The 26,796-nt window shown below is 36.0% G+C and overlaps 5 protein-coding genes across 8 annotated transcripts; 3 read left to right on the top strand and 2 right to left on the bottom strand.

The window, feature by feature from the left end:
- Nucleotides 1-2,265: 2,265 nt before the first annotated feature.
- Nucleotides 2,266-3,495, bottom strand: LOC110756026 (glucuronoxylan 4-O-methyltransferase 3). The gene has a single exon (XM_021957395.2). It carries the CDS (start codon nt 3,318-3,320, stop codon nt 2,406-2,408), a length of 915 nt encoding a protein of 304 aa, XP_021813087.1. The 5' UTR covers nt 3,321-3,495; the 3' UTR covers nt 2,266-2,405.
- Nucleotides 3,496-5,014: 1,519 nt separating this feature from the next.
- Nucleotides 5,015-10,348, top strand: LOC110755973 (uncharacterized). The gene is made up of 10 exons (XM_021957319.2): nt 5,015-5,518; nt 5,671-5,845; nt 5,967-6,125; nt 6,676-6,769; nt 7,618-7,688; nt 7,860-7,911; nt 8,702-8,750; nt 8,836-8,961; nt 9,808-9,927; nt 10,037-10,348. The coding sequence occupies exons 1-10, from the start codon at nt 5,319-5,321 to the stop codon at nt 10,176-10,178; spliced, it is 1,188 nt and encodes a 395-aa protein (XP_021813011.1). The 5' UTR covers nt 5,015-5,318; the 3' UTR covers nt 10,179-10,348.
- A 544-nt stretch (nt 10,349-10,892) lies between these two features.
- LOC148298089 (uncharacterized) lies at nt 10,893-11,976 on the top strand. Its single transcript, XM_088249730.1, has 2 exons — nt 10,893-10,949; nt 11,118-11,976. Exons 1-2 carry the CDS (start codon nt 10,893-10,895, stop codon nt 11,595-11,597), a joined length of 537 nt encoding a protein of 178 aa, XP_088105856.1. The 3' UTR covers nt 11,598-11,976.
- Nucleotides 11,977-12,739: 763 nt separating this feature from the next.
- Nucleotides 12,740-16,586, top strand: LOC110755971 (putative disease resistance protein RGA1). 2 transcript variants are annotated; one of them, XR_002526590.2, is made up of 3 exons: nt 12,740-15,671; nt 15,761-15,820; nt 16,108-16,586. XR_002526590.2 is itself a non-coding variant. In XM_088253928.1 (2 exons), the coding sequence occupies exons 1-2, from the start codon at nt 12,835-12,837 to the stop codon at nt 15,762-15,764; spliced, it is 2,841 nt and encodes a 946-aa protein (XP_088110054.1). In that variant the 5' UTR covers nt 12,740-12,834; the 3' UTR covers nt 15,765-15,829. The 2 variants fall into 2 exon arrangements, 1 of the variants encoding a protein (XP_088110054.1); XM_088253928.1 differs by lacking the exon at nt 16,108-16,586 and having other exon boundaries at nt 15,761-15,829.
- Nucleotides 16,587-17,601: 1,015 nt separating this feature from the next.
- On the bottom strand, nt 17,602-26,521 carry LOC110755972 (Thioredoxin family protein). 3 transcript variants are annotated; one of them, XM_021957318.2, is made up of 10 exons: nt 25,857-26,326; nt 24,733-24,771; nt 24,232-24,358; nt 23,819-23,880; nt 22,285-22,352; nt 21,900-21,949; nt 20,547-20,616; nt 20,033-20,156; nt 18,327-18,440; nt 17,602-17,891 (listed from the first exon to the last, which is right to left on the bottom strand). In XM_021957318.2, exons 1-10 carry the CDS (start codon nt 26,190-26,192, stop codon nt 17,793-17,795), a joined length of 1,089 nt encoding a protein of 362 aa, XP_021813010.1. In that variant the 5' UTR covers nt 26,193-26,326; the 3' UTR covers nt 17,602-17,792. The 3 variants fall into 3 exon arrangements, 2 of the variants coding, with proteins under 2 accessions (XP_021813010.1, XP_088103642.1); XM_088247516.1 differs by lacking the exon at nt 20,033-20,156 and having other exon boundaries at nt 25,857-26,521; XR_015833109.1 differs by lacking the exons at nt 17,602-17,891; nt 18,327-18,440 and having other exon boundaries at nt 20,087-20,156; nt 22,281-22,352; nt 25,857-26,521.
- Between the last annotated feature and the right edge of the window lie 275 nt (nt 26,522-26,796).

Genomic DNA, 26,796 nt, shown 5'->3' with positions numbered 1-26,796 from the left:
TGAGCCCAGTGCATGTGCTTTCCAAAAGGAGAAAGTATCACGTGTGAGCAAAAGCACGAAACATCTCGTGCAACTGCAGATCCAACTGCCAATATTAAAGGTGTGTTGACATCATCAATGACGTCAGCTAGTTGTTAGGTTTTTATTTTTATTTTTAATAACCTTTTTAAATATTTTAAAATTCATTGTGTTTATATAATTGGTTTCTAATCGTTGGAGTTCAGAACCAATGATTGAAAAGTTATTATTTATTTATTTATTTAAAACCTTTTTCAATGTTTTAAATTCATTTTGTTTAAAATATATATATAAATTAAAAAATATTTTCTCTAAATCATAGTTTAATTCAATTAAACAATACATAGTTGTGAAATATATGAGTGTTGTACCATAGTTTTTTTTTATTAAAATAATAAAATATGAATGGCCCTAAAATATATCCATGCATGGCTGAAGATGGAAAAATTTAGCCCTACTCTATTCTTTAAAAAATTAATATTTTGGAGGGCTAAATTTTTAGCCATGTACTACATTTAGCCCTATGACTGGAGATGGCCTTACAAACTATTGGTGCTATACATATTCCAATTTATCCCACAGAATATCAACTTGTTTGGGGTCCTTCTCCTTCTGGTAAATTTTCTATTAATTCAGCCAAACGTCTTCAAATTACTCATAGTAGTTCCTCTCTAGATTCTTATTTAGCTCGCCTTTGGAAAATAAAATTATCCCCAAAGATTAATTTGTTTTTTCTTGGTTGTTTTCACAACTTAGACATAATGCTTGGTAACGACTCTCATTTTCTTCCTATTTCTAATCTTTTTCCATTTTGCAATCTTTCTCCTGGATCTTTTACTCATGTTTATTCATATCAACTTTGGAAGCATCTTAACTACAAGTAGTTTGTATACGCATTATAATATAAGTATACGACAAGGTTGACAAAATATTTTATGAGTATACTTTCCTTTTTGAAAATAGTATTAATAAATATCCACTCATATTATAACATGTGGACAAGTTATACCATATAGCCATATTACCGTACTATTCTATAATCTTCAACAAGTCTCTCTGATGTGGAGTGTATATATAAACTCAAATACCTTTGTCACCATTTTCATACAAAATGTCATAAATTGTAAAAATATATGAAATAATTAATAAGCTTGAAAACATTTACCAAACCTAAAGGAAATAATTTATAAACAGTAAGTCAAATAATCAAGCGCTTATCAATCATTGTGGTTGGTCAACTAACATACATGGTTCATGAATTGACACTTACCAAACGAAAGGAATACATGTGTCATAACCTTCGACTTCACGTTTGCCGTCAGGTTTACTAAAAGCTTATTTGCAGAATCTGTGTTCGACCGGACCTTTAATTGGCGTGTTAAAGTTGGTGATAATCATAGTTTATCCTAACTCTTTTTTTCTGAGAGGAAATGGAATTCCATTAATTAAGTTGACACCTAATGTATATGCATTACCCAAACTTTCTGTACATAAAAAAACAAAGTACACTCAGAGAATATTTTGTCTAATTAATATTCACCAATTATTAATTACTTTTTATATGCAAGAGAACAAGAACACGACCTTCAGAAGCTAAGGTACACCACTAGGGTCTAATAGCATGCAAGAGACAGAGATCTCTAATAGTCAACTAGGAAGAAGCTTCACAAAACAAATTGAGCTTATGAGAAAGAAGCTTGTAAAAACTATGGTTTTAAAATGATTGATATAGATCTACTACCAACTCTTTAGCTGATTAGGTATTTGATGTTGTTAGCTTAGCTAAGTCTGCTAGAGCAAATGTCCTTTTTACTCTGGACTCAAGTCGACAAGTTAGCTAAGTCAACTAGAGCTAATGTGCTCCTCATTATGGATCGAAGTCGACAACTTAGTAAAATCAGTTAAAGCGAATGTACTCCCACTTCAAACCCAAATTGATTACATGTTGTAAGATTCAATTTAAGTGGAATAGTATATAAAAAAAAAAGAGGTATCTTATTTTGTAATTTTCCATCTTCGGTCCTTTTTAAGTTAAAATTTGAATTAAAATGTGATATGGTAATAGGATTTGTCGATGATCCTCTTTATGATTTTGCTTCTTATTGTTAGAAAAAAAAAAAAAAAAAAAAAAAGTTGTACCCTTAATTTGCGGCTTTACTAAAATGAGTTTTGTCTTCACTACATCTGTCTAGTCTTACCGCAAGCAGATGAACGCGTGTCGTACGTGGCACTAAGAAGATGACCAACTTTTGAATACGGAAGAAAAGAAATTATTTAATATATATTCAATCAAATGTAAAAAAGAAAAAAGTTTACAAACCCATAAACACTTATCTGCTAGAGATCAGAGAGAGAAAAAGATCAAGAATGAAGATCATCTTGATAATCTATGGGCAAAAGGGTCTGCCTAAGCGAGCCCTATGACTTGGAATGGTGAAGTGCCTAATTCTACCCTCTTGTTCTCTCAAGTATCCTTCACAAAGGAAAGCCTTTGAGAATTTATCCTCTACATTTCTATCCACATCATGCACAAACACATCAGTCTCCCCTTCCTCTCTGTTCCTCCCCAACAACCCAGCTGTGTATATGGCACTCATTCTGCCTGGAGCTCCATCAAAGTACCCTGTGGGTGCATCCACCATGATCAAATCCCACTCTATATCATAAACCTCACTTGGCCAGTTCTTGAGGGCCAATTCACACTTTGAAAATCTTGGATCCCCAACAACTTTGCACTCTTCCTTCATCCCAGTCTCCATGAGCTTGTCTGCTTGGTGAACCTTGGTGTCATAGGAAACATGGTAGGCCTCTAAGTTGGGTAGCTTTTGTTGGATTTGCTCAATCCATGACTTGTCTTCTTCCAAGAAAACTGTTCTTCCTCCATGGTTGAGAGCTGTCCACATCAAGCTGTCAAGTCCAAGGCCAAAGACTAGGAAATTGCAGGGTGATTTCTTTTGTAGGATTCTGGATGAGACTGATATTTCTTTGATGGTTTGTTGTGGGGTGATGTTTGTTGTTGCATAGTGAATGATGGCATTGGCTAGGGAAGGTGGGGTTTTAGTGCATGTTGGGATGAAGGGTTGTTCAAGGGAAGGGCATGGTGTTGAGGATTGTGGGGATTTGGAGTGAGGGGTTGAGGTTGAGAGATCGGCTTGGGAGATGTTGATGGATGTGGATGTGGATGGGGTTTGGAGGGGAGACGAGAAGTTTGATCTGATTATGAAGATGGTGAAGAGGAAGATGAAGAAGCAGCAGAGGAGGATCAGGTTGAGATTGATGCCACATTGAGGTTTGGACCTCATGGTTCTTGATTGATGATGAGAGAGAGAGAGAATTGAGGTCTTGGAGGTTTTATTGAAGGGGAGAATGGATGAAGAGAGGGAGGAGAGAGGGCATTGTTTGTTTTCTGCTTTTCATAAGGAGGAGGAGGGAAATAGTGGAAAGCTGGTACCTGAGAATTAGATATTTTTTATATGAGTAAAGCTGGAATAGTAGTAGATCCATGGTAAGGTATCATGCACCATAAAAAATGCATTAGCAGAAAATAATTCCAAAGGGAAAGCTTTTTTACCCTCACATCTACTAATAAAACACATAAATAGCTCCTAATCATGGATATAATTTCATGGGACCCACCCAGGGTTGTATATTATTGTCTTTTTAAAAGGAATTAGAGAGAGAGAGAGAGAGAGAGAGAGAGAGAGAGAGAGGCAATGATTATTTTATATTGTGGTTTCTAAAATATTCATCTTAGAAGTGAAGCAAGGTAGGTTGTTGGAGGCTTGATTTAGACTTAATTAGCCTATTTTTTTCGGTTGGTAGAAATAATAACATGGTTGGTATTGTTTGTTGGATATATCTTTTGATTTCTTTCTTCTAGTTGATGGAAGATGTGATGTATTTGGAGGGGTTGTTGATAAGAGTCATAAGAACATGATATTGTCTTTGATTATATAATGTCTTTTGAAGCTTTTTGAACATGGAGTAGTTATAAACAGCCTTCGTTTTCATTTTCTTGATGTTTTGGATTGAGTTTGACATATATTTTGCACAAAATTGGAACTCGGTCTCTACATTGTTACAAGAGACTTTGAGAAGACTCCATAGTTTTTTCTTTTCTTCCCTTTTTCTTTTTGTTACTGACAAAACTCCATAGTTGTTACTGCCTTAGCAAAAGAGGCACACGTTACACATCCTATTTTCTCTTATACACCTTTTGTTTTTTCACTAGTGTCTGTGGCTGTTTTTATTGTGTACATAATCACGTTTCTTTAATTAGTATGTATCTTTAGTCATTGTGGGCTCCTTATAAAGTGAATAAAAAGAAGGAAAATATTAGGCTCCTTATATGCTTATATGTCAATCAGGTATAACTCAATTGGTTGAGTTCTTTCACCTTCCCTTATGTGGACTAGAAGTTCGAGACACCCAATAAATATTTGTGTAAACCCTCCTCCTTCAATCGCTTGTACTAAAAAGAAATCCATTATTTTTTGCAAACAAATCACGGTTTGACATGTGCATCGTAACTTTTCTTTTTCTAATTTTAACAAGTTAGTTTTGTGTATGTGAGGTATTCATTGAGGTGCATAAAGCACCGCTAACTATTTATATTTCAATTTTTCTTCAAGAAAGTATTCAAAATTATAATTTAGGGCATATAAAATCTTATAACACCATATTATTTAACACAACATATAATAATATAATAACTATAGGACATGAATTTCAAAAGCTATATGAAAATCAATAAAAAAACAAATGTGTCATCTACATATCGGGTTAAATTGAGCTAGAGAAACATATATTATGCATACATATTGTAAAATTAACACATATATCACCTAGACTTTTGGCATTCAAAACAATTTTAAATTTAGTAGGACGCCGATCTTTATTTAAAAACCATGTAAAGGCTATAAACATGACACCACATATTTTTATCTACACTTCTCTTTTTCCCCATTGATCCAATGCTTGGATTTTCTTTGTTATGAATTGCTTCACTTCTCATCTCCACATGCCGCATCATTCCTTAACAAATTTATCTTTTGTTTTCAAATTTCAAGGGCATATATGAAAACTGAAATTGAAAAAAGAAAAAAAATGAAAAAGGGTCTGACTAGAAAACAATTGGGTCCAAAAGACTTTTGGCCTTCACTTTAGAATCTTCTTTGCCGCCAAAAGAAGGAAAAAAACCGCAAAACCCTACTGCTCCTTCTCGTGCTCTCCGACTGTAAACTCTACACAAAGCTAAGCTTTTTGTCTCCAGTCAACAACAAAGAAACAGAGCAGGAGCAATGAAGTTCGCAGTGAAGGCATGGAGCAGCGGAAAAGCGCGGGCAGGGGTGCTCCAGCTGGGCAGCTGCCCGGGCCCAATAGAGACCCCTTCTCTTCTCCTCTCTACTCGAAAGGGCCTGCCCCATTTCATCCCCCCTGACCTTCTTTACTCTCTTCCTTCCCCTGATTCCCATCTCTTCCATGTTAGCTCCCTTCACTTGTAAGCATTCATAGCCTCAGTCTCTTTCTTCTTTATACTTTTTCCACACTAAAATTGCATTCTAGCTGTTTGTGAATTGGTTTGTGAGAAAAAAGATTCAAACTTGTGAGAAAAAAAAATTCAAACTTTTTTCAATTTTTTTGCTTCTGCAGCTTGGAAGGCCTCTCACCACAAACCATATCAAAGATAGGAGGCTTGCATCAGTTGCTTGGTTTGCCGGAACACGGGTTCGTCTGCATACCAAGGGACTCTATTCAATGCCTTCCAGAATGTAATAGCAGTAACAAATTTGGGGCATCTTTTGAGACTCCTTGCGGTCGCCGTTTGGTAATTGCCTCATGTTGTTTCTTGGAATGTAGTGATTTCTAGTTGACGACTTCTAGTTTGTTTTTGAGTTAATTATGGTGACCCTGGTGACTGATTGTGCAGTCTTTTTATATGCTTGCAGATTAAACCTGTAGAGTATGTTGAGTTGATTTCTTCCTTGAGACCCAATATATGGACTACTTTGGCTGATGAAGTTCCTACGTGGGTATCTGAGAAGAGGAACAAGACCTCAGTTGATCGAACTATTAGATGGCTTGATGAATGCATTGCGCTAAATCCGGTAAAAGACCATACTTTTAGAGATGTAACCAGTATCATATCTACATGCATATGCACTCACTTCACTTGCATATGGGCGACATACAAGGTGTGCTGCTAGCAAACCTAGCAGTTGGCGTTCAGTGAAGGGAATGTTCTAACTGAAAATAGATAGAAATTAACAACCTCAAAAACTCTTTGGAGAGTTGCGCTTACTCATAAGTCCAGGAAGTCAAGCAAACCACAGATATTGATGGAAATAAAGAAAAAGGCCTCTAGGGATGAGTATTTTTGCCACTTAAGTTAAGCCTCTGAAAACCGATACCAAGCTCACCTTGGGTGGAAAAAGTTACTTGATTTATACAAACGTCCTTAATATTCCAGTGTGATAGCAAATTTGTGTACCTTAGCTTCTACCAAGTTTTCATTGGAGATTGATTTTCACTTTGATTATTGATAATTGTGAAAAGTGGTAATCAGCATTTCGTCGAGTTTCAATATGATTGACTTGATGCCATAAATGGTTTACTCAATTATAAATTATGGAAATATATTGATCCTCCATAATGTAGGCAGGTGGACCTGTCTTTGGATCCATTGTTGGAGGGTGTTCTGTAAAAGAACGTGAACGATGTGCGCAAGAAGCGGCCCGCAGAAATTTATCAGGTTTCTGCAATTCTTCATTTCTTCCTTTGTTTTTTGGACTTGTATGTTGTAACATTTCTAAGAATTCATTTGAGTTTCTTTTTTCAAGAGAAGCAAAATATTATTAAATCAAGGAAACTCTGTACAAATTGTGGATAAGGCATCCTTGTCCAAAATTACATAGACTAAGAATAACTTTAAGATCGATTAAAAACGACTGAAAACCTAACAAAAACATCTAGACCACCAAAAGAAAATGGTAAGTCCAGTCATGGGAAATGGTTGCCTGGCACATGTGAAAATAGGGGGGGGGGGGGAAATGTAACCCTCCTCCCCCCTTGGGTTTCATTTTCCCTTCCCATGGGAAACTTTGGGAAAATGGGCCAACATTAAATGCAGATTTTTTATGACCATTTTGTCCCCATTAACAATATAGAATTACAATATAGCATGAAATGCATTCTTTTTTTATATTTGATTTCACATGGGTATAATTGGAAAATTACACAAACTTTGTTTTACATTCCTACACAAACCAAACATGGGAAAGGAAATAAAGTGGTATTTCCTAGTTACTTTCCTTGCATTACCAAACATGGGAAAGGAATCTTCCATTTCCCATCCCTTGGGAAAGACATGGGAATTATTTCCCATCAAATCTTTTCCGCGAACAAAATGAGGCCTAAAGGAATTGGGCTTTAGTAGGGGGTTTCCAATAATTTCCTGAGCATTTAAATCCTTTATAAATACAATGAGATACATAAGAAACTAGAATTCATTTGGATTTCTTGTGTATTTTTAGTTCTAGTAGCTTGATGTATATTTAACTATACTGGTATACAATTGATATGAAAACATCTTTTTCCCAGGTTACTGGATTGGAGGTTTTGGGCTTGGAGAGAGCATGGATGAGCGCCCTGCTCTCCTTAATGCTGTTACTGTAAGTCACAAGCTGGTGGAACCTTCAATTTTCCCCTGAACTTGATCAATGACTTGCGTTTCTTGTTTTACATGCATCATTCTTATTTTTCATATGTCAAAAAAGAAAACATAAAACAGTTTATGTTTTCCTTTTTTATTTTGATATCTAATAGTCGTATAAAATGTTCAGGATATCTTACAAGAGGAGAAACCACGCTTGATCACTGGACTTGGACTTCCAGGTAAGAGGTGTACCATTGTTACAATGAGTTGTTGGTCTTACCAATCCCTGTTTGAGACATCTAGATTTCTGAGGGAATTCTCATGGTTCCAATTAAGAATATACTATGTTATCTGTATCACTTGCCGCACATATGAAATGAGGGTACAGTATTAACATACTGTATGACATTTAATCTGTCATCTTAACTATCAACTGAGGTGTTGTGGGTATCAAGTTGGCTAATAAGTGGATTTGGTGGTGGGGAGAAGGCAAAGATCTTGTGGGGATGCGGTGTGTTGGTGATTTGGATGGAAATAAACAGCCTAATTAATTTATCGTGGAAAATTTTAGGAGTCTGAAGATTGCTTTTAGGATGGAATAAGGCCAGATTCTGGTCATTACTTTGGCCATCAATTTCTTCCCCACTTTGCAAATTCCCTTTCTTTTTCTTAAATTATGGAACTGGTTCTAGGTTTTTTGCTTCTAGTTTGTTTGATTACTTTTCTGTTTTCTGTTAGGATTGGTGCTGTTTTGTTCCTTGTTGTGCTCTTGATATTCTGTTTCTTGTAGTTAGAGGGTGGTACTTTTTGGGGATGGCTGGTCCACTTTGATTGGGAAGTTAAAATTTAATTGTCGTCCCTATCATTGAAAAGGAAAAAGTTGGCTAGTAACTTCAGTTTTGCAGTTGTTAGGAACTTAGGGCAATGCGTTAGAGGAAAATGTTTGCAACATTTAAATGTACCTTCGCACAAATACCTGGTTATTCATTCAAATTTATCAGCAAATGAACTTATGCTTTTATCTTACAGAGGAGATCTTGCAGGGGGTTGCTGCAGGCATTGATGTCTTTGATTCTACGTGAGTAGCTCAGTGTTCTAACAATTTTGAATATCTTTATCCTTGCTGTTACCATGATTCAAAAGGTGATGATATGTATTTGCAGGTTTCTATGCCATCTTACCCTTGGTGGCTTTGCACTTACATTCCCACCAGATGGAGTTGAGATGAATGCATCTGATAATATAGGAAGTGACCAGACAAAGATTAATTTGAGAGCAACAGTTTACAGGTAACTGATGACTTCTCTGTCTACTTGCAGCACTAACAGTGTTTACGAGTTATTGGTTTCAGATTTCGTCTATTAGGTTCAATTTTAGCTAGTAGATACCAAGTTTGACTTTACGAACTTGTTTACCCAACACCTAATATTAGTTATCCGTTCTAGATATGTGTGTGTATATAGCGAAATGCTCTCTTGGCAGACTGTGAAGTTGGATAATTGATCTGGTTAATTCTTGCTTAAATGTGTGGTCCTGATTTGTAGAACATTGTCCTATATAATACTAGTAACTTCAACTTTAAATCCTCCATCATTCAGCTGTATGCACTAGCTGCTTCTCCAAGCCACCTTGTACACCCCCTGATTAACTGGTCAGGAATCACATAAGGGGTTTTCTTCTTCCTCTAAATCTTCTTTCTCAAACACTATCTCTCACTTCGACCGAAGGGTTCACGTTAATTTTCTCAAAATTCAATTAGCCTCTTCCACATCCAACCACGGATGTGATACCACTTGACACGAGAAATATGACATAAGGCAATTAGGCACATGACATTTGTAAGTGATTTTGAAGAAACTATTAGTCTATGATAAAAAAAGTAGTAAAGTAACATTAAAGAAAAAAAAACAGAAGTCGTTGATAATATAAAAATAAAGAACTAGGAAACGGCAACTTGTGGGCTTATTTGGGCTTAGCATTTTCTGCATCGCATTGTCATGAAGGGTGCTGTGTTTTGTGAATAAACTTCTTGAAGTCTTACCATATTTTCTTAATCATTTATTGTCAAATGGATCCGAAAATAATTGATGCAGTTATTCTTAACCTGATATATTTTCCTTTGTTTTGTTTTTCAGGAAAGATATGTCACCAATTGTTGAAAATTGTAACTGCTATACGTGCAAGAATCATACAAAAGCTTACATCAATCACCTGCTCAATGTTCACGAAATGCTGGCTCAGACTCTACTAGAAATGTATGTGCTACATTGCTTCCAATAAATATTATTATGCTCTTATCACCTTTGTTATCATCATTCATCCTAGTTGTCGTCATCATCACCAGATCGTCCTTTGATTTTGCAGACATAATACTCACCATTATATAGGATTCTTCCGCTCAGTAAGGGAGGCAATTAAGTCCGGTAATTTTGAGCAATTCAGACAGAAATTTGTTGAGGGAAGATGTTACCATGTTGCTGCTGAAGCTGCTGCTGCCTGCATGTGAATTTGTTACTTAATTTCTACATTGTAACTTTGAAGAGAGAGAGAGAGAGAGAGAGAGAGAGTGTGTGTGTGTGTGTGTTTTACAATTAGATTAGATTGATGAACAAGTGGAATAGTGAAACGACAAGGGTCGCTTTCAAATCAGTGTAAGAACCTTTTATGTTATCCCAATTTGGTAATTCCCAAGCGATTCAAAGAGTTGTAGTTCTCTCTGCAATGTAGCTCTGTGTTTTGCAGGCTGTACTACAGCGAGTAGTAAATTTGAACATATAAAATTGGAGAGTAAAGTAAACATAGAAATAAAGGTTAATTTGAAACCACCATTTTCATTCAAATGCTCTTGTTTTCAGTGACACCGACTCCAAGCTTTTTCCATTGCTCTTCACACACCATATTCCATTAAACTGGCAAGTTTAGCTGATAAAAAGGTCAAAGCAAGTTTACATAGTATTTTGATAAGTTGGGCAAGAAAAAGGATTAAGAGTTCTATTTGTTCTATACATGGGTGGGCAATTGAATCGATGAACCGAAGCAAACCGGGCTGAAAAAAAATCAAAAATTTTGGTTTTGGCTTGAATGGATTTTTCCTGTATTTTTTTTTACTTGGTTTCGTTCAGTTCGCCTATTTACCCGGTACAAATGCGATGAATGGAACTAAAACTTAAAAGACAAAAAGACAGGAGATTCAGGAAGAAGTTTAGGGTTTAGGGTTTGAATGGAACTCCCAAGTACTGTTGGGAGTTCCGAAAGAAGCAAATGGCAATGGTTTGAGGTACTTATATAACTAGAAAAAAATAAGATTTTTATTTTATTTTTCAACTAGTTATCTTAAGTTTCATACTTGTACTTTTTTATATTTTTTATGTTTAGAATTGTCTTGGGGCACTTGATGGAACTCACATATAAGATTCTTATTTGACTTTGATTATTTGTTTGGTAGTCTCATGATGATGCTAGAGGTTTTCGATTTAAAGTTATAGAAAATTGGGATGATATAGTAGATTTGTGTGGCAAAGATAGAGCCACTGGAGAGGGCGCTGAAACAGGTGCAGATGAAACTGAGGTTATGACTCCTACTAATGAAGTTGATCATGTTGATTTGGATGGTGATACACAAGATTTTGAAGATATTCATGTTATTGATGATATTTCACCAACCTCAACAAATGGTCAAAAGAGAAGAAATCGTGCATCAAATTCTTCTGATATTCTTCCTACAAAGAAAAGAGGTGCTGTCAAATATGTTATTGCTGGTTTGATTGCTAGAATGGCTTTATCATTTGAAGTGTTTATCTGTGCTGATACTAAGAACCTTGATCCAACAGAGGAATATGCTGAAGTACAAGTAGTACCGGGTCTTAGTGAAAATGAACAACTCAAAGCATGTGCTTGGCTGATAGAAAATGACAAACAATTTTAGATGCTGAAGGCACTCCCAATTGAGAAAAAAAAGAGTGTTGTTGATGTTTATTGCACGTGGGGAATGATTTGGTTTGCTAGTATGCTATGTTTGTTTAAGTTGAGTTATTTAGTTCATCAAACGATATGTTATTTTATATTTCGAGGAATACCTTCTATGTCGGTTATCAGTTTTTTTGTTCTTTCGAAATATTTAATTTCTGTCATTTATAATTTACATGAGTTATCCAAACATTGAAAATTTCAATTTCTGTCATTTACAAAATCCGACATACATAAATCCAAACATTGAAATCTTCAATTACCAGAAATTGAAATAACGGAAATCTAAATTCTGTCATTTTAGAAGTCTATGTAATTGGCAATTCCTTCATCCAAACGGATACGGTGCTTATTAATTTTCGGTCGAGTAATTAAACAGGACAACTTGGACACATTAGTTGGAATAAGAGCAACAGACCTGATGTACGCGAGGGGCGAGGTTTAAGGCAGGGAGCACACCCAACCCAGATGAAATAGAGAGAGACATAGAGGGGCGGAGAGATTTCAGGGGCTAGAGGAGATAAGGGTTGCTGTTGTGGCCATGTCCGATAGGAAGGGAGGGGGAGGATCGCGTTCGCCGGACATGGGTGATTGGGAGGGGCATTGGGCGATGGGAAGGTAGATGGAGGATCGAGATGGAGTAATTAGAAAATCACTAATAAACAGAAACTCTTTTTCTTTTTTTTGAAGAAAGGTGATTTAGAAGTTAGCATAACCCAAATAAGAAAAGTACAATATACTAGCCACTATTTGAGCTTGGTTGCCTTGTCGGAGATTTATGCCATAACCCAAATAAGAAAAGTATATACTACTAGCCACTGTTTGGGCTTGGTTGCGTGCGTTGTCGGAGATTTATGCCCTACACGTTGAAGAAAAGAATCATTAGTGCAACACGGAAAGAACCATTGATTTTAAAAAATTGGTTCTCAGTGTTTTAGTTTTATATTTAATTATTTTATGTTATTTCATTTTTATAAATATTTGGATTGAATTTCCAAGTTGATTTAAAAGTTTGCATAACCCAAACAAGAAAAGTATAATATACTAGCCACTCTTTTGCCTTGGAGTTTGCCTTGAAGACTTACTCAGCATATAAACTGGGCAGAAGAAAGGGAACACCACAACACAAACAATCATCCTGCGATCAGTTCTTGTTCATAAACACTGCTGCCAACCATTTTCTAAAGCTCAAAATAATGGCTGATGCACTCATTTCCGTGCTGCTAGAACGGTTGGCCTCGACAACCTATGAGTACATAGAAGAAGGGGTGAAACTTGTTTTGAACGTTAAGGAAGATGTTAAGAAATTCACTCGGATTCTCCGAGTTATTCAAGCTGTGCTTGAGGATGCAGAGCAACGCCAAGTGACAGATCAAGCTGTCCAAATCTGGTTGGATGAGCTGAAAGATATATCCTATCAGATGGGTGACGCCCTGGATGAGTGGAACACAGACATTCTCAAACAACAAGTTGAGAAACAAGAAAGAGAAGGTGATCCAAATGCTCTTGTTACAAAGAAGAAGGTACGTTTCTCTAGTTTCACCCGTTGCTTTTGTTTTGGCAAAGTCAGTCGGGTGATTCTTCGCCGTGACATTGCTCTGAAAATAAAAGATCTGAATGATAAGTTAACTGAGATTTATGAGGAAAGAAAAAAGTACCAGTTTCTACGCAAAGAATTAGGCATTCAACAACCTCAACAACCTCAACGACCTCAAACTGCATCTTTTGTCGATATATCTGAGATATTTGGTCGAGAAAATGAAAAAAATCTTTTGATAACAAACTTGTTTAGTGATAGTAGTGCGGAAGGGAAGGGGCTCCTTATCATCCCTATTGTAGGGATGGGAGGCATGGGTAAGACCACTTTGACCCAACTAGCCTATAATGATGACAATGTTAAAGCCCATTTTGAGATCAGAAAATGGGTTTGTGTTTCAGACCCTTTTGATGAGATTAAGATTGCCAAAGCCATTAGTGGCGATTACGCCCCAAGTTCAAATGAATTGGATGAGGTCTTGCAATGTATGTCTAGATCCATCCAGGGCAAAAAGTTTCTCCTTGTCTTGGATGATGTATGGACCGATGATCCTAAAAAGTGGGAACAATTAAAGGTACCATTAATCCAAAGTGGTGCTAAAGGCAGCAGAATATTGGTCACCACAAGAAAACTAGAGGTTGCTAATATGATGAGAACAACACCAAACATGATCAATCTGGAAGGGTTGAGTGATGAATATTGTTTGGCAATCTTCAATCATATGGCCTTTCCTGATGGGGATGTAGATGAGTCTACGGCATTTGGAGATATTAGTAAGAAATTTGTAAGGAAGTGTAAGGGTTTGCCTCTTGCTGCAAAGACTTTAGGTAGTCTCATGCAGAATAAGAGAACAATGAGAGAATGGAAAGAGGTTTTGAATAGTAAGATATGGGATCTAGGGAAGGTCGAGCAAGAAGTTTTCCAACCCTTATTCCTAAGTTATTATGATTTGTCCCCAACAATTAAATGTTGCCTTTTATATTGTGCTATTTTTCCAAAAGATTACAAGTTTGAACGAGATGGTTTGATTAAACTTTGGATGGCACAAGACTATGTTATTTCGAAACGGAATAAAGAAAAGGGAACAACGGGTGATGCAGTTTTTGACAACTTAGTGGCACGGTCTTTTTTCCAAGATTTTGAGAAAGATTATGACACTAGTACAATTACAAGTTGCAAAATGCATGATATTGTGCATGACTTTGTACAATTTCTCACCAGGAATGAGTGTTTGATTATCGATTATGGTGAGGAAACTACCAACGAATCAAAGGTATTGGGTGATAAGGTTCGTTATTTGACCTTGAGATATGTTCCTGAAGGTCCACTTGTTATCTCATCCTACAATTGCAAAAAGCTTCGCACGCTCGCAACTTTTGATTCAAGAATTACTACCATAGACCCAAATTTAATTTTACAATTGAAATGTCTTAGGACATTAAATTTGAGTCGTAATTCCATCGAAGAACTCCCAGAGGAGATTGGTGAATTGATACATTTGAGGTATATTGATTTGTCTTTGAATTATGATTTGGAGAAATTACCGGACACTATTTGTGGTTTGTACAATTTGTCTACCTTGAGCCTTTTTTGGTGCTCTCAACTTAAAAAACTGCCTGAAAACATGGGAAACTTGATTAACTTAAAGCATCTTTATGTTGACAACTGTTTCAATCTGGAGTCGCTGCCCAGAGGGATAGGGAGATTAACAAGTTTACAAACACTAGATGTGTGTCGGTGTGGTGGCGACAACGATGAAGCATTCCAAATTGGGGATTTGAGAAAGTTGAACCTTGAGGGAAGTCTAGAAATACAACTTGGGGGGGATGTGACAGAGAAGAGCGAGGTTGAGAAAGCACAGTTGTGGGATATAAAGCTATTTCATCTCATCGTTGATTTTGAAAGGCAGCCGAACAGTAGTAGTAGTGTAGAAATACTGAATGCCTTACGACCGCACCCAGATTTGGAATTTTTAGGGATTTTGGGTCATAATGGCACCACGTGGCCCAATTGGATTCAGTCTTTACACAATTTGAGATCCCTTACTCTTGGTAAAGGGACACAGTGTGAACTTTGGCCTTTTGGGAAATTGGAGCACCTTGAAAGACTGGCCCTATGGAATATGCAAGGAGTGAGAAAGGTCGGTGTTGAATTTTTGGGATTAGAAGATCAAACCTCATTCAGAATCAGATCACCACCCCAGATATTATTCCCAAAATTGAAACACCTACAGTTTTTCTACATGTCGAATTGGGAAGAGTGGGAAGGCGTGGAAGAGTGGACGAAAGAGGATTCTGAAATTACAATCATGCCATGCCTTTCTGAGTTAAATATTCTAGAGTGCCCTTTACTAAAAGCAGTGCCAGACTTCGTCTTCAAAACACCACTGCAGACTCTTTGTATCCCTGGATCTGAGAGACTTTTAGAGCGTTACCAAGAAGGCAATGGAGAGTGGGCCAAGATTTCTGCTACGAACCCAAACATCCGCATTGTCAGGTAATTGAGCTCTAGCAATCTCTTAATTATTTACATACTTATGTATGAATTCCAACTATGATCTTATTTGTTTCCTTGAAAATCTTCAGATGATGGTGACTCGCTAGACAGATGTTTTATATGAAAATCTTGAGATGGTGACTCGCTAGGTATTTTTCTTCCTACTAAAACTATAAGTAATTGTTCGCATATATGATATCATAATTTTTCTATGAAGAGGATTTTTCAAATGAGTATGAAAGGTGTAAATTTCTGGAGTTAATTTTCAATTAGCTAGCTAGTATTAATAAATTAATTTACTTGTTATGCCACACGAGGTTTGTTGTTTTGTTTAATCTGCGTACTTTAGTTGTTTCTCAAAAATTTAATTCCGGAATTGAGAAATGATTGCAAGAAGCAAATTAATTGATCAACTATGTATGTGTCATCATTTCAGGGACTCTATTGCGGAAGTTCCAATAACTGAAATTTTTATTATTTTCATCAAAAGTCAGACTTGAGAACTTGACAGAGACATGATGAATTTCGAAGGTCTACTCAGCTTGATTTACAAACATTGATGATTGCCCTGATTTTTTTGTCATTAATTCGTAAAATGTACTCTTGAGGAACTGGTGAATTTGGGCTTGCAATTTACCTTGGCTTTCCCTTATTTTATTGTCTATCAGTTCCCAGTTTTTGCTGTTCCTCTAGAAGGTGTGATTTGTTTGCCTTCAGTAACTTTGATTTGGTGTGTGCTCTTAAGCTAGAAAAGTCGTTAATATCGGTAATCTTGCCTTCAACAACTAATTCATAGAATAAGAGGTAACTTGTTTTGAACGTGAAGAAAGAAGTTGAACAATTCGTTGGCAATCTCAAAGCTATTCAAGCTGCGCGCGCTTGAGGATGCAGAGCAAATGCAAGCAACGACGGCCAGTGTATACAACTTACTGCAACTTGTAACACTATACTTGAAATTAAGTTAATGGACCTTCGAAATCAAATGGACATAACTAAGTTTGAAATGTTTAGGCCCGTTTGATAACCATTTCAATTTTCAATTTTCAGTTTTCATTTGTTAATGAGATATGAGGTTGCATTGGAATTTGACAGAGATCATTAACATCCTAAAAATAATACTACTATGTTGTGCTATATCCGTTACACCCAACACATTGTGCAGATACGCATAGTTGGTGAGACGTAAAATGAGGGAAAAAAAAAACACACACACACAAACTTGAGAAGTTGTCACTTGCTACTTTCTAATGGTATCCCTGATTAAAAGGTGTACTTTTTTCCTTTTAATTATTTTACAACAATTTTCTGTATTCTCTCTTCCTATTTCTGTACATTTTTGTGCAAAGGTTATGGCAAAGAAGTGGTCTGTATAAGGCAGCCTACATTATACGAGCATGAATCGGTTGTAGTGGCTATGCTGGGTCTAAAACCTAGCATGACACACTATAGAAAGCATGAATATGCCGATTTAAATGCATCGGGTCGGTCCAAGCGAAAATCAAAATCATCCCTAATCTTCAAGAAATAGCACCCTTGCCGGATACATAATTTGTTGCTAACTAACAGATTCAATTAAACAGAAACACTAGAGACAATTTGCGGGCAGTTTATTTGTTATCAAAGAAGTCTTGGAAATCAAAGATAGAAGATTTTGTTGTCATGAGTCTTGACAATATATTAAGTCACATTATAACACAAAACAAAGCTTTTTTTAATTTTTTTAATTTTTTAATTACTAAGAAAAACAAAGCTTAATTGAAATGCATTCTTAGAAGTTTCTCCACCACAAGTGATGTTGTCATAGTCAACTATTGTTTTCCCAAGGTACCAGAATTATTCAGATTATATGACCAAAAGCAGAAGAAAAGCTGCTAAAAGCATGCTTGTTTGCTTGGTGGTCAACAATTCATGATCAGCAAAAGGAAACATAGACAATTCAAAGCAGATATTGCCATATCTTCAAAATTGGTGCAAGTATACAAATATGTGTGGAACACAAAGCCTAAGGGCAATTAACCAATTCCTATTGCCACTAAAATTTGGTTGCAGAATGTACATAAGAGTAAAAATTAAGTCCATTTTGATTTTCACATGTTACACCACTTACAACTGATTTTGAAACTATACAGTGGCTGCTGAATATGTCTGGAACAAGTAAGACAGGATCTTCTTGTAGTCACCAACTTGGGTACCAGTGTTGGGATCAATCAGGTAAGGAACCTATAAGAAGTCAATTTTCTTAGTTTCATCCTTAGGGTTTTCAACAGGAGATCACCACGCACAGAAAGAAAAATAGTCTGAACTTACAAGAGGCTTGGACGGATATTGAAAACGTTTAATAATTAATTTTTTAACTGAATTGTTTGTTCTCTTAAGTAGGGCCTACCACATATACCAAAATTAAAACCAAAAGCATTCACAAGCTGTTAAGAGAATTACTGCATAATTGAGCGAAAAGCGCAACAGAGCTATAAAAATCTCATTCATGACATAACTACCGCAGTAAAAGCTCAAGACCATTGGAAACATAGTAAAACCAGATTGTGCAGACAATAAGTCAGTGCCACATCATATCATGATCATGTGATAAAAGTTCCACTCAAATTCTATTGCAGCAGAACATCATCTAAGGGATAGTTGTTCTCAAAAACTAACCTCTTTGGATCCAGATGCATCTAGTGACTTTGATCGCAGGGAACCTTCTCCCACGTTTTGAAGGATGTAAGGAAGCTCCAACTCACAAAGTGCCTCACGCACAATTCGTGCATACTTGAAAGAAAGAAAAAGAAAAGGGATGGAGAGGAAGAGAAAGATATTAGAAATTACGCAAAATGCCATAAGTCACTGTAAAAATTATGTGCATAGTACTAGCAGCATAGAATACAGAAAATGATTGTTAGATGATCCTGGGATTTGACCTCATCTGTAAATGTACAATGTCACACTCAGAAATTTTTGTACCGACAACTACAATTATATAGATCTTTGATCAATCACATGCCCTAATTTGTCCAAATGAAGGACAGGTCTCAAATTAAAGCAGACTGTGAAGGACCCGGATCCTGTCATTTCCCATCTGTCATTTTCTCCCCTCTCCCTCAAATTCCGGCTGTTGAGCACAGTAAAACAGAATGAAATGGCCATTATTCTATCCTTTGTCTGGAACATGCCTTTCATGCTATTGCGTACAAACCCCTTAGTCAAGGAAATAATGATGAAAGGACAACAATAAAACAGTAACCCTAGATTGTAACAAGAAACGGCCAAAGCTACACAAATATATGTGTGCTTCAACAAAATCATTCGTACTTCAAGGGAGAGTACCCAATTTCACTATGAGAGAAACCAAATTCATACAAATAATCTACACTCAACAATTGATTCCTAATCAACAACATATCTACCTGGATACCCTTGTACATCCTCCCCTTCCCATCTCTTCACACAATTGTAATGCTCTAGAGCCATCCCCATGATGAGAAAAAGCTACAATCATTGAAGTCCTTGAAATTGGGTTCCTTTCAGGCATCCAAATGAAGACTTTGACCGAATCCACCAACTCCAGCACACTTAAGAGTACATTTTAAGAGTACATACATGTAAGCCCATTGGTGAGGAAAGAATGATAACAAAAAAACTGTGACAATTAAACAGCGGACTTGCTTCCCTAGACGTATAGAATTATCTACACTGAATGCCTCAAGAACTGCTGGAACCATGTTTCGGTAGTTTCAATCCCTGTCTTCTTGACCCTCAGGAAGGTTGGGGGTACCATTTTCTATAAGATAGACTAAATGGGATATTGCCTCCAGGACTATCTTCGAAAAATTTACATAGCTTCTTTCTCTCAAACCGATTTGTTGCAAATCCCACAAGGACAACAGTCATGGAAACCTCATTGATTCTTCCATGAACTTAAAATTTCACCACACATCTTCCAGACTACTACTTTCTGAATACATGTCCATGAGTCCACATCAATAGACAAATCTAATTGAATTCCGGATTTCTTTACAGATCCATCCATTTGGCACCCTACTCTACTTTTTGAATGTGCGCCAAAGCGTCCACTACACCAATCTAATTGAATTCCCAATTCTAAATACATCCATCGACGTCCTACACTTACTGTCTGCAAACTAAAAATAATTTCAAAGAAACCAGTAAAGCATATGGAGGAAAAAGGAGGATCCAAGGCCAAATTATGGAAGCCTATATCGGTGTTCCCCTTGTAGGCAAACATAGACTGATCAGAAACAAACTACGATTCTCAATCTGTTATATATCCTACAAATATGAAAACATTTGGTGATGCATAAATCATGATACAATGGATACTCAATGAAAGAACGTTATCTCACTGGATTATTTTCATATGAGTAAAGTTCCAGTTTTTTGGGTGGTGGGTCTCGCTTCGCCTTTTCCCACAATGTCATTCCTCTGCCTGCTCGAAAAATTGTTGGCATCCATCCTGTGAATAATGTGCTACAGGGAGCAACATTTAATATGAGCAAGAGAGACAGAGAAAAGAAGGGAAGAGCCAGGTTAAACCACTTGTAATCGATACACACTTGATATTTCAAGTCACCCATTTAAAACATAATTTCTGTCATCTGTTTCCTACGGGCTTGATGCATATTAGAGTTAAGACCCATGTTGACTTCTTAAGTTGTTATTTTACTTAGGTTGATTTATTTACAATAATTATTAAACGGGATCATTATAGAGTCAAAGCAACATATCAGCAAAACTGATTCTTCATTAAGGCTAATAATTTATGTGATATTGGACAGAAAATATAGTTTTACTTGTGATTTATACTCGTACAGAAAACTTAACATTCTTGTCCTATGAGAAGAACTTGAGGATCAATACCTTTCCAAAAGCCCCACTGTAGGTTTTCTACCTTTACCGTATTGTTCAAACAGGTATTTCACAATTTCACCTATCAACAAAGGTAGAAAGAATGCAAATAAGACAACTCTGATAAAATCATTTCCAACAACCGAGATAAAACATGTATCAGCAATATTTTACAAGTTTAATGTACTACTCTATACAGATTTAGTTAAAACTTAAAATGAGATGCAGAAAAAGCTCTCAATTACAACATTTAGTTACATTTTATTTAGACGTAAGAGCACTTGCTGATATTTCCCAGTCATGAGATTAATTATTGATTCTATGCCATGTCACAAAAGAGAAAAGAAAATTAGCTCAGTGAAAAAAATGATAATACGGAAGTAAAAAGCTTGTCTAGAAACCAAGAATTACAAAGCATGATGACTTTCCTGATATAACCCAATGATTGAATGAACTTTGGCATTCAAGAGGGAAAGCAGTTTGAAGATGTTCTATTTGGCCATCACATAGACCATTCAGATGATTAGACTTAACAACCACAATGTAGAAACTCATTATGAAGGACAGAGTATCACTAAGTTTTGGAAAACATTAGATGATCAAATTATCTGGCAAAATAAACAATGTGGTCTATATACTGTCACAATAAATTGAACAATGTTTTCTTTATTTTGTGAAGGATAAACTTGGATGAAAGTAGGATAAGGAGAATACAACTATACATTTCAACAACAAAATGCAAAGTTTTGAAAACACTGTGTGCACCCTTTGGACACAGACACAGGCAGATGCAGTTGTAATTGGCAAGTTTAGACAAGTTTGAAGGTATTTATGGTGGCTAATGCTTGAAGTAATCAGGTAACAAGTGGGCTATAAAGCATAAACCTATGAGTGACAACCGCATTTCACTGTAACATCTTGCCCTTAGTTTTTAATTAATATGGGTCCAAGTAAACTTATCCATACTCATATAGAAGACACAACAGCTTTGAATGTTTGATTCGCCACTCTACATTTTTCTTCTTTCCTTTTCTTGGCACACATAAAAAGTCGTAGTTCATCCCAGAACAGCAGCCAAAGAGACCTAAATATTTTGGCGGATGTGACTGAACAATTGATGAATGACACTGATACTCATTATGTTTTCAATCGTTTGCACTATATCATTAAGGCCTTATTATCAAATTCTAATAAATGAGAAATATATCATTTTCAGCAAAATTAGTAGACAAGTGGACGTGGGTTAGTCTTAGATTCAAATCTTCCAGTACGGAAAGAAAGAGATACAGACAGACAGACAGAGACAGACAGAAAGACAGAGAGAGATGTAGAGGCATCCATGTGAAATGAAGTTTGATAACTTACCACTTTCATACATCGAAATACCAGTATTTGGATCAATGAGAAAAGGAAACCTGCAATGAGAATATTCATAATCCAAATTTTAATAAGGAGATGAAGAGGCACAACAACAAAAGCTAGTCTTAGACATAGTAATGACCTTTTAGCCCAGAAAATGTATGATGAATGAGTAACACAGCTAAATCCATCAAATGTAACAATATTATGAAATGACATGTGATAATTTATCAATCTCAAGTATCATTTATTAGTTACAAATTTCACATAAGTGATGACCTCACCTCAGTACAAACTTATTTTCAATTAGACTTCATTCAATTATCAGAACACTTATCAGAAAGAAAACAACTTCTTTATAAGTTGATACAAAGAAAAGAGAATTACATACTGCTCTTTGCCACCAAATCTTTTAACCATTTCTCTATGTCTTGCTGAACCTTTTGGACAAGGATAGACCTGCAAATGTGTGCCAATAAGTTGACATTCGAAAAACTAATCAATTAAGCGTCACCAAGAATAACCACTCTGAAATATGTAAAGCTCTATCAAGCTATAAAGGTTGTATTCCAGAAAGAAGTAGGAGCCTCCATCCATCCATCATATCATTTTACATTATTCTTTCCTCACCTCAACTACCCTGGTGACCAAACTCAGAGAAAAATGAGGAACAAAATCAAAACCTGTTTATAAAATTTCAAGGAAACCATACTTAATTTTGAATCGGCATGTTATCTGAGATCTAACCCATTGACTTGATTAATTTAATCAATTTTTCAGGCCAAAATCCTTCTTAACTTATTTATAATAAGATGCTTGAAGTGATCGGAAATGTCTAGAGGGCTCAAAATTTTAAAACTAGGTTAATTGATTTATTTTAACATGCTTGACATGATCAGAAATGGCATCTCTAACAGGAATCAAAATTTATAAAACTAGTTATATTATATACACACCACATAAAGAGTTTTTCAAGAAAATGCAGTCAGTTTCATGCATTATATTCTGTAATAGTTCTAGAGTTACAAACAATTTACAATTAATGGATGTCAACCTAATTTAGCTCTCCAAGTTTATTGACAAAACAGAAGGATCATATAAAGAGGCAGGACTGAACTGGTTGTCAACCTTATCTTTTGGTTGAACTTTGTAAAGCTTGAATTGAAAGTTTTAGTGGGCATTGAAGTTTGTTGAAAGCAGGTACTTTATAAACCAATAGCCATGGGTTAATCTTTACAGATTTTGGTACAGTTTGTCAACAAAATATGAGCCTGTGGCATCTTCAAAGAAGGGAGGTTTTTCCTTTCTTCTGTGCACTTTATCATAGAGTGTGTTCCAACTATTTTCTAAGCTAATTTAGAATCCCTTCCTTAAAGTTTGCCTTCATTTTTGTGAAGGCAGAAATCTTACATTAGATAAAGTTCACACCTTATGGCTGTAAGGATAGGCTCAAACCCATCTATCAAAAGTTTCATGAGAATTTCATTGTTTTGCAAGATTCTTCTTTTGATGGTAATGAAAAGTAAAGGAGGCCAAGACTGAATGGTCACGGTGTGAAAGAAAAATGCTCTCAAACACCACTATTACTGTAGCAGAGTTCTCAACTAGCACTATTAATGTAGCAATAGTCCATTATATCGATATCATCTTGATATGCTGTCAATACTTTCGATATTGTCCCATTATTTGAGAGCATTATATCAATATCAATACTGTCGATACTGTCAATATGCTGTCAATACTGCCGATATCATCTTGATATGCTATTTGAGAACTTTACTACGGTAATAGTGGTAGCATTTCCCAAGAAATATATGATAGGAAGTAGTACAGGAAAATTTACTACTTATTCCTAAATAGGACAGTTACTGATATGGAAAGATGGAATGAAAACATAACTGGTTGCAGTGATACGTGTTACTCACCTCTGCAGAAAGATCTAGCTCAGTCAAAGCTTCTCTAACCCTCCTGCAAAAAGGGCATGCCTCTGTTGACAAAATCAGTTTGCAAATTCAACAAGGGAAAGTTTCTAATCCCAATTAAGGTTAAATCAACATTGACAATAGACTGTACTAAACAGTAAGAACTAATTTAGGCATATTCGCATGGCCAACAAAACAATTTGCTTCTTAGTGCTAATCATGCTGATACACAAGTTTTTACCCTTTTATTGGTCTATACAAATTTATACCCTGTTATTGGTCTATACAAATTTATACCCATGGTTGACATATTGGTATCCTCAATGGTGAAAATCGTTTTCCAAAATACTAAAACTCTAAAAGAAAAAAAGTTACTATTGCTGTATTTGCACTCTTATAATAAAAAAGAAGCTTACCAAATTCAAAAAGCTGCAAATGCATAGGAGGATCCATGGTAGTGATGTCCTGTCTGTCCAAATTCTGCGATAGAGATCTTGATCCCCAAGGGAATCTGGCGAAGGTAGACAATGAAGATGTAGCTACCTATTTTGAGAGCCAAAAAGGTGGAAGTATATTAGGGTCAGCTAAGAGTTGAGTTATTCAGAGATAGGCATCTTCCTGCTGCAAAACTAACTCTAGACCCAAATGCATGCACGAATTGATAACACCTATAAGGCAGAAACAAACACACACACAATGACAAGATATGATGAAGTTACAGCCCAATCCTATTTGTAAGGATGTTGGAAATCCTAATAGGTTCTATAGTACTCTACAGTCTCATCCAGATAAAACAGCAAAAGGTCAATTACATTTGTGCCAAGTAATTAAAAAAAAAAGTATTCTTTAGCCACCACAATTCCACAGTAGCAACAAACGATCAAAAGCAAAACCAGGAAAATTTTGAAAGTGATTACCTCCAAAGTAAAGTTCCGTTCTTGAGAGGGATCTCCTCCCTGCAGGAAACAAGACAAAACAATGGTGAAATGATGGAAACAAATGCCAAATGGTCAACACTGCATTCAATTTTGAATCACAAACAAGAGTATAAAATTCAGTAGTTTGCACTATGAAGAAGCAACAATGATACATGAACCTCATTACATGGTACTATGCTCAGCAGTCAGGAATATGAGCCTTGAATGTATGTCTTTAAGGACCATCAGTTAATATACTTGTCCACATGGCCTAAATGTAGGTTTGTGCGTAGGAAACACATGTACCCTATAGAAAACACCCTCCACAGAAGAGGGATCGAGGTTTAAAATCAAACACCTAGCATGACACCATATGTTCAAGAAGAAGTGGTTCTTCTTCCTATGCAATATAGAATGAAATATATGCACATTCAGGTAATGGATATTGATAAATTTGACAGGTATTTGCGTGCAAAAGCTCTATGGCACAAAAAAGAGAGGCACAGTAAATGACAGAAAATTGTGAAAAGAAACAAAGCTACATGCACTCAGATGTGAGCACTAATGCAGTGCCAAAGACCAATCATCTTAAGGTAGGGGGATTGTAAACGGTGATTAATATGTTTAATGTAGCTACCATTGCAAAAAACAAAGTTTGCAGAACAACATATATGAACAATTTTTCCCCATTTTTCCACTAAGACTGTAATTAGTCTGTGATTACTTAGGAGGCTTCTTGAAAAAATCAAATATTGGATATGGTTCTGTCATATTTCAACTGCATATTAGCTGAAAATTTTCCCTGATGCTAGCAGTGGCCCAGAAAAACAATTTTCTGTAGACATTGAAAATCAAGAACACAGTTAAAGACTACTTCCCTACCAGAAGATTTTCTTGTAAAGAGATGAGTCATAAGCTGATAAGACTGTTCCTTTTTATGGTCCGCATATTACATAATGTGATTTTCACAATTTTTTTCCATGCCAATGCACACTTCAAAAAAAAAACGTACATAGCGATTCTAGTAGATTTTTTACCCTAAAAAAAAGTTGCCACATTTTGCTAAAAAATATAAATAAAAACCGGAAAAAGAAAAGAGACAGAAAAGGATAGGAGAGACTGACGGAGAAGAGCTTGAGCAAGGGACACAGCACGGATAAAAAGCTAGTTGATGGGTTGCCACCATTACTGGAAACTGCACCATTTTCCCGAGACAACTGGGTTTCCAACTCGTTTGTATCTGCATCTGAGTCAGCAGAATTCGCATGAAATCTGTTTCTGCGAGAAACCAAGTTCCCATTTCTCAATAATCTTTGAGAATATGCTGATAATTTCAGAGCAAAAGCTGGAATTGAAGTTCTTGGGAACAGAGAGTTCTCAAAATCTGTCAAAAAGCTGTGCGGTGGCTTTGAACAATAGCACAGTGTTGTCTGGGAGCACGTTAGAGATATTACTGACATTCTTCGACTTTGGTTCTTAATTCTTGGATGGCTAGCAATGTTTTTCTTTGTTTCGCAATCTTTAAAATATTGTCTCCAGGTTGATGTCAGGATTTTTTTTATCTTTTTTTTATTTATAAAAGTAGCAATCGTAGAGTTTAAAGATGGAGAAATAAAAACCCATGGGGTTTGGTGTAGTGGAAAAGCCAAAGTGCTTGGGGACCGAAGGTCCCGTGTTCGAATGGGCTGCACCACACACAAAGGTGTGTAAATAAACTCCATGGGGAGAGCTTTCCCTTCACCCATGCCCGGCTCGGAGAGGTGACTCCTTTGCCACCTTTTTTCTCACCAAAAAAGATGGAGAAATAAAAGAACAAATCCAAGTAGAAAACGGCTGGTCTAATGTTCTCAGTCAATAACGCAACGATATATAGAATAATTTTTTTCAAATGTTATTATGTTATTAGTCGAGAATAACAAAACAATATTACTCCAATTACATATAAAGTTTTTTAATTCTGTTATGTGAGAAACTCATTTCTTGTAATTTAGACTATGTTGAACTTTATTTGGTTAAATCATAGCAATTATTTCAAAATTATACAAGAATTTATATTTTCGATTT

Source organism: Prunus avium, chromosome 1 (genome assembly GCF_965620075.1).
Source record: "Prunus avium chromosome 1, drPruAviu1.hap1.1, whole genome shotgun sequence".
Taxonomy (NCBI): domain Eukaryota; kingdom Viridiplantae; phylum Streptophyta; class Magnoliopsida; order Rosales; family Rosaceae; genus Prunus; species Prunus avium.
This window is presented reverse-complemented; position numbering and strand designations above follow the sequence as displayed.